This window comes from Eucalyptus grandis, chromosome 1, assembly GCF_016545825.1.
Source record: "Eucalyptus grandis isolate ANBG69807.140 chromosome 1, ASM1654582v1, whole genome shotgun sequence".
NCBI classification, from domain to species: Eukaryota; Viridiplantae; Streptophyta; class Magnoliopsida; order Myrtales; family Myrtaceae; genus Eucalyptus; species Eucalyptus grandis.
This window is the reverse complement of record NC_052612.1, coordinates 27,717,043-27,727,163: the sequence shown is the minus strand read 5'-3', so window position 1 is coordinate 27,727,163 and position 10,121 is coordinate 27,717,043. Positions and strand designations below refer to the sequence as shown.

The window sequence follows — 10,121 nt, the reverse complement described above, 5'->3', positions numbered from 1 at the left end:
TGCTTGGTTAGCTACGGAGATAGGCAACTGTGGGCGGAGGGCAGCGATGGCTGACGGGGGCGTCGGTGTTCGGAGCTCCGGAAAGGGGTAGCAGGGTAGACCAGCTGCAGCGACAAGCGAGCAGGGGCGCGAGACTTAGGCGTTGGCAACGGGTGAGATGCGGTGGTGCTCGTGGGTCGCAGGCGGAGGCGAGCTGCTGCGAGTGTCGCTTGGAGGCGTTGCAAGCGATGGGCGGAGGCGCTACAAGCGTTGCAGACAGGCGAGTGGTGCTCGGGTAGAGGGGGCGTAGACAGCAGGCGGAAGGCAGGCGGCGCTTAGGCGCGATGGCAAGTTTCTATAGCATTGACGACGAGCTGAGGTGTGGGCATCGGGCGTTGGGTCACAGATGGAAGGTGGGTGGAGTAGAAGCAACAACGGTTGGTGTGGAGGACGGCAGGTGGAGACGCGGCGGAGGCTTAGCTGCTGGCGATGGGTTTGGTGTTAGCTGTAAGAGCAGTGGTGATTGGCACGGGTGCTCACGGTTGCTGGCGTTGTGTTTGGGGCTGGCTATAGGACGTCGGCGGAGTAGTAAGGGGCGAGCGAAGGCGCGGCGACGGGCAACAGGCGCGGTGATGAGCGGGTTGAGGCACGGGTTTCTGTGGCGGCGGCGTTTGGAACTCGCCGGTGATGGACGAAGGGGTGGCAAAGCAGGGGTGGAGGCATGGCAGAGCAGTCATCGACGAGCGGGCGGGCGGAGCGCAACAGTGGGCGGGTGGAGGCATGGCGATGGGCGACAGGCGATGGGTGGCGTGGCGACGAGCAGGTGCTGCAGGTCTCGCGGCGAGGAGCTCGGCTGTTGGTGTCGGCAGAGCTGGGTGGAGGCAGGGTGGAGCTTCGGGCTGTAGGCGTCTCAGTGGTTTCTTTTATTTATTTCTATTTTTCTTTTTCTTTTTGTTTTTTTTTCTTTCTCTCTCCCACGTCTCCTCACACGTCTCTTCTCTTTGTCTCTTACCCTTTTTTCAGAAACCAAACCCCACTTTGTGTTGACTTTGACCCAAAAACCAAAGAACCCCCTCACCCCCAAAAAAACCAAAATAGAAAAACCCCTTGTTGTGTTAATTTTTGCCCAAAAACCGAAGAGAAAAAGCCCCCCTCCCTCGGTACGCGAACAACTTTTTTATAGGGGAGGAATTAGGTTTTTGTAGCATATTTTATTTCCTTTTTCAATCAACTTTTGCTCACACATAACTTCCTGAATATATGGTCGAGATATATGCACTCACACGCAATATTCTCTTTTATATTTTTTTAATATTCCATCCGAAACCTTCCTTTCTGCCAAAAAAAAAAAATCCCTCAGTATATATTGTCAAATATATGAAAATCTCCCGTCATATCATTGAATATTGAAAAAATTAACGCTCATCTATCATCAGTCGATCTAATGCAAATGCGAATAAAATAAAATGCTCCCAAAACTATATGTTAAGTAATTTAATTCTAATATTTTTGTTTAGGGGTTAAAAAGTTAATCCCTAATTTTTTATGCAATAAATATGTGATTGAGTTACCAAAATTTAGGTGTTAACATAGTTCCTCAAAGCCCGGAGATTGTTCTACAAACACTTTTTCTTTTTTGATGTATCCATTCAAAAAGACACTCTTCACGTCCATCCGAAAAAGTTTGAAACTATGAAAACACGTGTAAGCGAGTAAAAGTCTGATTGCCTCTAACCTTGTTACTGGCGCATAAGTTTTGTCATAGTCGATTCCTCTTCCTACTTGGTGACTAATCTTGCTTTGCTTGCTGTGACTTTTCATTAATCATTGAGCTTGTTCCTGTACACTCATTTTGTTCTTATCATGGGATGGTCTTTGGGTCTGAGAACTAAATCCCATGCTTCATTTGTCTAGAATTGTTGTAGTTCCTCTTGCATTACTTGGATCCAGTTTTCATCTAAAAGGGCTTTCTTAGTACTTTGTGGTTCAATTTTTGAAATAGCGCCAAATTATTGATGGCATCTTTTAGAGACGATCTTGTTCTAATCTTGACGTCAATGTCGTCGATGATAAGATCCTTTGGATAGCTTGACTTGTGTTTCCAATTTCTGTTAAATCTGTCATATGATGTTGTGGGGTTTCTCGCTGTCATCTTTCTCAATCTTTTCTTATTGTTGAGTCTGTTCATCTGGTTTTGAATCCTTGATTTCCTCTTGTGCTTTAATTGGGTTAGAAGATTGCTTCGGTTGATCAGAGTCTTCATGGATTTGAGAATTTTCATTGAACTTCACGTTGATAGACTCCTCCATTATGCGAGATCTCTTATTATAAACTTTGAAGGCCTTGTTGGTAGATCAATAACCTAGAAATATACCTTCATCTGATCTTTCATTAAACTTATCAGATTGGTCATTAGCATTTCTTAAAATAAAGCATTTACAGCAAAAAATTTGGAAATATGAGATGATTGGTTTCCTACCTTTGAAAAGCTCATAGGGGGTCTTTTCTAAAGACGGTCTAAGGAAAATTCGATTTATGATGTAACATGCTGTTGAAACTATTTTAGCCCAAAAGTGTGATCCAATCTTACTTTCTATAAGAAGAGTTTTTGCCATTTCTTGCAAGGACTTGTTTTTCCTCTCTACTACACCGTTTTGTTTAGGTGTATAGGGAGTTGAAAACTAATGCTCAAAACCACTTTCTTCATAAAAGTTTTGAAAATTTTGATTTTTGAACTCACCCCCATGATCAGTTTTAACGAAGGAAATGGTGTAACCTTTTTCATTTTGAATCTTTTTGGCAAATTTTGAAAAATGAGAAAATGTTTCATGCTTGTGAGTAAGAAAGAAAACCTATTGTACCTTGTATAATCATCTACTATTACCAAGTACTACCTTTTACCTCTCAAACTTTGCATTCTTGTCGGTCCAAAGATGTCCATGTGAAGAAGATGCAAAGCTCTATTAGTACTTACATTGATGGGTTTGAAAGAACTCCTTACCTATTTACCTAGGGCACAAACTGATCATAATTCAAATCTTTCAAACTTTAGATCTGGCAATCCTCATACTAATTTCTTTGAGGAGAGCTTTGAAATTTGCCTGGTGCTTATGTGTCCAAGCTTCTTGTGCTAGAGGTCTGATTCATCCTTGATAGAGATTAGACACTGAACATCATCAGTTGTTATATCCAGTAGATAGATATTTACATGTCTTTTTTGGTAAATGACCGCTTCAAATCTTTACTTGTGCCTGAGCATTTGTTTTCTTGAAAGTAGAACTTGTACCTACGTCGCATAATTAGCTAATGCTAATGAGATTATAGTTTAGACATTTGACAAGAGATACTTTTCTTAAAGTCAGGTTACCAATCTCAACTGTTCCTTTGCCAATGATCTTTCCTTTGTTGTTCCCTCCAAAGGAAACACTTCCGCCATTGAACTTTGTAAGTTCAACAAACTTGCTTGCATCACCGGTTGTATGTCTTGAGCAACCACTATCAAGCTACCACTTGTTTCTCTTTTTCTTTGGTACTTGCAAAGATTAAAGCAAGTTCAAGTCTTCTTTGTTACCCATATTTATTTGGGTCCTCTTTGGCTAGAAGGATCGACCATGCTTAGAACGTTCTTTTGAATTGGCTTCCAACCTTTGGAATAGTTATTTTCATAATGATCACGACAGCCACGGATTGAGCATTTAAGAAGACTTTGACCAACATGTTTTACAAACTGTTTTCTAAAATGATTTTCATAGAAAACTCTTTGAGCCCGTTACTTCTTCCTTTCTTTGTAAGTTGGAAAATCATTTTCTAAAGTTCTTGAGCCAACTGAAAATCTTTTTGTTACATTTGAAACTTCCTTTTTCAAAGAATCGTTTTCTTTTAGAACATAATCATGATTTTATTTTGTTTAAAGAAGATCCTTTTCAAGATACTCAATTATTTCTTTTTGAAAAGAATCCTGTTGTCTCAATCTTGAGTTTTCTTTCTTCAATTATGAGTATTTTCTAAGCATAGCCTTGTAATTGATAAGTAATTATTCTATATAATTAGATACTTCAAATGGTATATCAAAGTTACTTACCTTGAATTCTTCTTCCAAATTAGATTTTTCCATAAGAGAAATATTAGCATAATCTTCATCGCTTTCTTCGCACTTAGTGTCGCTCGACGTTTCAGCCTTCAGTGCTTTCTTTGTCTTCTCATACTTATTCTTTCTTTTCATCAGGAGAGGACAATTTGCAAAAAAGAGGATGTTCTTTCTATCACTAGGAGTAGCAGCACTAGCGGCACAAAAGGAGAAAGTAGCTAAACGCTATTCTTGCAATTGCGGTCAATCTCGCTACCTCTTTGGTTGCTGCCCCCTACTTGCTTCTTGCACTCGAAACATACCATATCCTTGCTTTCCTCTTTGTCGTTGAAAGTTTTCTTTTGCTAAGATGTTTTGAAGGATTCATTTTCTTTAAATTTCCTTTCTTTTCTAGCCATTCTTTAAAGCTTTTTTACCATGAGTGTAATCTTCTCATCGTCCTTGTCATCTTCAACTAAATCTAAATCATCATAATCAAAATTAGACTTTAAAGCTATTGCTTTCTTACCTCTGGTATCTTCCTCATTCAGACATTCTTCTTCATAGGATTGGAGTGTTCCTACTAGTTCATCCTTTGAGTCTCTTGGATGGACATCTTGATGTTGTTCCACTCTTTTGATAGTCCCGGAAGAATCTTGTTCACCTTCATTAGATCTGATACAGATTGCCCTTGATATGTCAATCCATTGACAATGCCAATAAATTGACTAAACATGTCTATTATGGATTCTTCAGGTTTCATCTTGAAAGCTTCGTACTGTTAGAGAAGAATGTTTATCTTCATTTCCTTGATACGTTCAGTTACTTTGTATGTTACCTACAATCTATCCCAAATATCTTTTGCTAATTCAAAAGAGGAAATTTGATTATATTTAGATGGAGATAATGCGTAATATAACAAATAAACAGCTTTAGCATCTAGTGCTTCTCTCTTGACAATGTCCACATTAGATAGGACTGAAGTTTTTGGTTTTGCCTTCTTCTTTGGTTGAGGGAGGTTAAGGTTTTACGCCTCTTAGAATAACATTCCACTCCAAGGGATCTTTGGATCTGATGAATGCTTTCATCTTGTTTGTTTAGATGTTGTAATCTTTTCTGTCAAAGTAAGGAGGCCTTGTATCACTCTGACCTTCCATCAGACCTAGTGCAATGTTATCAGCCATTAAAAGATCGTTAACTCAGAAGTAATAAAGCACTTCAATTAAGAATAGCTGGGCTCTGATACCAATTGTTATGGTTAGATCTATCACCTAAAGGGGGTGAATATGTGATTGAGTAGAAATAAAGATAATTAAATAAATATTGCAGTGAGACAACTTCTGATGAAGTAGTCATATTTTACCAATTTGTAATTCTACCTCAATAAATAAAAAGAAGTAGATGATAGAGAATTGCACACAAAAGTTTATAGTGGTCTGGCTTTTGCAAGTCTACATCCACTCTCCTGCGCTACGGTTTATTGGCTAGAATCCACTAATAAGAACTAATTAGAGGTTACAAGATCTGAACTTTGAATACTCAAGCTCGTGTGTATAACTCCTCACACTTTTTCAACCTCTAAATGGTTACACAATAATGCTCATAAAGGCGAAAGTATGAGATCACAAACACTTTGAGACTTTGGAATAAAAAGTTTCAATTCTCGTGAATGCGAATTCGGTTCCTTTAGCCTATAAACCTCCTCTTATACTCCTCCTAGTCCAGGTTGACCGTTGGACATATCTTCAGGAAGGTTATTAAGCCAATCTACCCATTGGCTTGAATCTCGTTGAGGAGATCTGATTGCTTCATGATCGCTGAGGTTGATGCTTTCCAAAATTTCTACCACCCCAACTGCTAAGTCAAGTGCTTTAAGTTGGAAAGTATGTTTCGCCTCAAATAAGTTGTTACAGGAAAGTTGAATCTTCGATAGATATTAGTGAGACTTTACTTTTGGAACTCCTTAAAAATATGGTATGGAATTCAACCAATCGCCATTAGTCGTTGCATAAGTATTTTGACTCATTCCTAGTTGTTTGTCAGGATATGTAAGGAAGGAAAATAAACCACGATTTTGATTCTGGTTAACATCATCTGACCATGTTCCATCAGACTCACCTAAAAATGTTCACATCAGAATCAAAGTCTCTAAGTTTTGTCAATCATCAAAATTACTTAGTGAATGTTTTCTCAATAGTTATCACCATCGCCATTTTCTCCGATGGCAAGACTTTGCATAATTTACCTACATAATCCGCCTGATCTGCAAACCCATCACCGGACCCGGACAAGGACTAGAATCAGGAAAAAGAAATGGAGAAACAAGACAAAGAGCAATAAGAAGTACGCAATAGATTAAACAAGGACACATGGCTAATTAACGAATCGGAGTAGGAACTCCATTCCAACTGCTGAGGCACTCAAACATGGAATCGATGATCTTGTGCTCATACATTGCCTTGAAGACCTTGTCAAACTCCTCCCCCGGTGAGACCACCCTTTCTCCGGTCAGCAAACTTGTCCTTAGATCCTCTCTCACGAACTTGTAGAGAGGATACGACCCGCAATCCTTGATCTTGTTAGGAATTGTGGGGTTACCGCTCTCAAACGTGAGCCGGCTGCTCTCGACCTCTTTCGGCAACACGGCCTTCAGCTCGGCCTCGAACACTCCAATCTTGTGGAAGATCGAGGTGCTCGAGTTCTTCTGGCTCTCTCCGTTCGACAATGCATGTTCCACCAGGACCTGTCTGAGCCTCTCCATCAGTGGGGAGGCCGCGCGGCAGGGGTCATCCACATAAGTGAAGACATGCTCCCGATCCACCACTTTGAGCAGATCCTTCTCGCAGAACGTCGATGGGTGCAGCTCCCCATCGGAGGCGGTGGTAAGGGTCCTCTTGGCCACTTGGCTCACCGCGCTCTTCACTGCGCTCTTCAGATTTTCCTCGAGATGCCTCAGGTCGACCGCCTGGCAGAGCGCCACCAAGAAGGTAGTCGACATGAACTGCAGGATCTCGACTGCCTCGGCCGTCTTCCTTGAGGAGATCAGGCCAAGGGAGTTCACGTCCTGGTTGTGTTGCTCCGCACTCTGCACATGGTTGATGACTGGATTTGCCAGGAATTGCAACTCAGAGCAGTAGGATGCCATGGCTATCTCGGCTCCCTTGAAGCCGTAGTCTAGGCTTGGGTTCCTAGCAGCAGTCAGATTGGAAGGCAAGCCATTGTTGTAGAAGTGGTTGACAAGCTCAGAGAACTGTGCGAACATGAGCTTCCCTATTGACGCGATGGCCAAGCGGGTGCTGTCCATGGCGACGGTAATCGGTGTCCCCTGGAAGTTGCCACCGTGCAAGACCTTGTTCCTCGAGACATCGATCAGGGGGTTGTCATTGACTGAGTTGATCTCTCTTTCTATGGATTTGGTTGAGTACCGAATCACTTCGATCAGTGGGCCAAGCCACTGCGGTGAGGTCCTCAGAGCGTACCGGTCTTGCTTCGGCTTTTGCAAGGGATCAAACTCGGGCAGCTTCTTTGCTGCTTTGACATAGGCGCTTCCATCCAGAATGTGTTCCATGATAGCCGCAGATTCAATCTGACCAGGATGGTGCCTCAATTTATGCGTCAAATGGTCGGTGAATTCGGGCTTGCCTTGCATCAGCTCCGCAAAGATTGCCGATAAGATCTCTGAGAGAACGGCAAGAATGTTGGTCTCGAAGAGAACCATCGCAGCCAGCCCTGACCCAACTGCAGTGCTGTTGACAAGTGCGAGGCCCTCCTTTGGCCGCAGCTGAAAGAAGCCCGATGTTATGCCGGCGAGGCAGAAGGCCTCCTTCGCATTGAGTGGCTCTCTGTCGGGTCCCACGGCCTTGGCATTGGGTCTCCCGGTCAGGATCCCTGCGATGTAGGAGAGCGGGACAAGATCTCCCGAGGCCGTGATGGACCCACGCAGTGGCACGCAGGGAGTGACGTTCGCATTGAGGAGCTTGGCGATTGCTTCGGGGATGTCAAACCGAATGCCAGAGTAGCCCTGGAGAAGGGTGTTGATCCTCACCACCATGGCAGCCCTCGTGGTCGAGCGAGGCAGCATATGGCATGTTTCAGCCCCCTTGCCGAAGATGCCGGCATTCAAAAATCTGGTTGGAAAAGGCAGAATGTTATACGAGAGGAAAATAATTCTTAGATCATGAGCTTGAACAATAAGAAAACTATTACTGTCGGACATATATTAGCCTTGAACAATGAGGTTTGCCCTCGACACTTCTAATAAATGTCTTCCTCATGTAATGAAGCTAGTCTACTAAACGGGTGTGAACTCATTTTAGTGACCACTCCGTCTAAAAATGATGGCTATCCATATTTTCTTCCTTTTTCACATAGTTCTACTTTTGAAAAATAGCATTGTGGGGGTGAACAATTAAATGAAATTACCAAACTTGTCTGGTTATTTTTATTTGACTAATTAAAAGCTATGATGTTTCAAGGCAATTTAGGTAATTGAACAGATAAGATTTGAAGACGCACGTTTGGAATTTATACATACAGGACAGTTTCTTTTACCCATTTCCTTTAGGCAAATACATGTGAATCGTCAAACTATATGAATTTCACGTGAATGTCATCTGCTCTTATTCTTCCTATTTCATTAAGAGAGGGTTCTTTTCTCATGATTTAAACAATTATATGCCGTATGCATGCTCATTTCACTGGATCATGATTCAAGAACACATAATAAGTTTACGTGATTTATTGTCTACAACACATCTGAATCATCATTACGTCCCAAACTGCCATGCGTGCACGAGCACCGATCCAATTCACGTCAACTCGCTTGAGTTCACCCCGAAAGAACCATAACTGAATAGAAGAACGACAAAAAAATCACGTCGAAGGAAAATTACCTAATGAGCTCCTTCTGGAGGGCCGCACCCTCGTTGGTCCTCCATTGCGAGTTCGCGCCGAACCCGGTCGTGATACCGTAGGTGTCCATTCCTTTCCCCATGCCCTCCGTCAGCCAGTCGCAGCTTGCCTCCATGCCGGCCCGGGCAGACTCATCCAGCACCACCCTTGCGTCCCCGGCAGCTGCGACTGCTGCCACCTGCGCTATCGTCAGCGTCTCACCGCTGAGCCGCACCACCGGCTCTCTGAACTCCTCCACCATGCGCCGCACCTCGTCCAGGTGGCTCCCGCTCAGCGACTTGGCCACCAACCCCCAGTTCAGCGGGTCGCTGAGGCAGAAGCCAGAGACACCGTTGGTCTCTGCGTGACGAGCTGCCATCGGTTACTCCGGGGAACGAGATTAAGAAAACGGGTATCCTGAGAAACGATGAGAAAATCTCAGAGAGAGAGAGAGAGAGAGAGAGAGAGAGAGGGGAGGGAGACGAAACGCTTGGTGCTGGTTTTGGGGATGTGTGGGTTTCGGGAGTGGAGGCAATGAGGTTTAAATATGGGCGGGCGTGCGTTTTCCTTGTTTCTCCGGTGGGTTGGTAAGGCTGTAAGACTGGACCTTGTGGACCCCGCTTTGGGGGTTGGTGGAGGGTAGGTCTCCGCTTTAGATGGATAGCTCCTTTCCATTCAATGGCCTAACGTATCCCTATCCACCCTTCTAAGGACGGGTATTAAATGAAGAGGATTTTACTTACCAAAGAAGGTCAAACTTATCTTTCTTTTGGAAGGATTTTACTTTCTGTAATTTCCAGATTGAGATAGAGATTTACTTCCTTGTTGACGTGTGGACCATCAATGTCCCTATCCAACCTTTTGAGGCAAGAGATTAACATTTAATTTAAATAGGATATTTTGATACTCATCTCATGAGCAAATTGGATTGGGGCTACACATGCAAAATAAATTGGAGGAAAACCTAACTTTAATACTTACAAAAATGTTTAAGTTTATGAATAGAGGTAGATTGCCCGAATATAAAGAGAATATAAATCTTATAAGCAAATGACTTGAGATACTTTAACTCTTTTTAAAATAAAAAGTTAAATTATGTTTGGTAGTTAGGACTAAAGTCAGACTCTCCGATTATATTAGAATTCCCAATTATATCCAACTACTTCATATTAGGTACTTTAAGTAC

The 10,121-nt window shown here is 42.7% G+C and overlaps 1 protein-coding gene across 1 annotated transcript; it reads right to left on the bottom strand.

The window, feature by feature from the left end:
• Positions 1 to 6,301: 6,301 nt before the first annotated feature.
• On the bottom strand, positions 6,302 to 9,314 carry LOC104454954 (phenylalanine ammonia-lyase). The gene is made up of 2 exons (XM_010069828.3): positions 8,938 to 9,314; positions 6,302 to 8,172 (listed from the first exon to the last, which is right to left on the bottom strand). The coding sequence occupies exons 1-2, from the start codon at positions 9,312 to 9,314 to the stop codon at positions 6,423 to 6,425; spliced, it is 2,127 nt and encodes a 708-aa protein (XP_010068130.1). The 3' UTR covers positions 6,302 to 6,422.
• Between the last annotated feature and the right edge of the window lie 807 nt (positions 9,315 to 10,121).

Excerpts from the sequence above, each read along its gene's own strand:
- LOC104454954 (XM_010069828.3), bottom strand. The coding sequence starts at position 9,314 with ATGGCAGCTCGTCACGCAGAGACCAACGGTGTCTCTGGCTTCTGCCTC. Across the intron at positions 8,173-8,937 it reads CTCCAGAAGGAGCTCATTAG|ATTTTTGAATGCCGGCATCT; the intron begins GTAATTTTCCTT and ends TTTTCCAACCAG.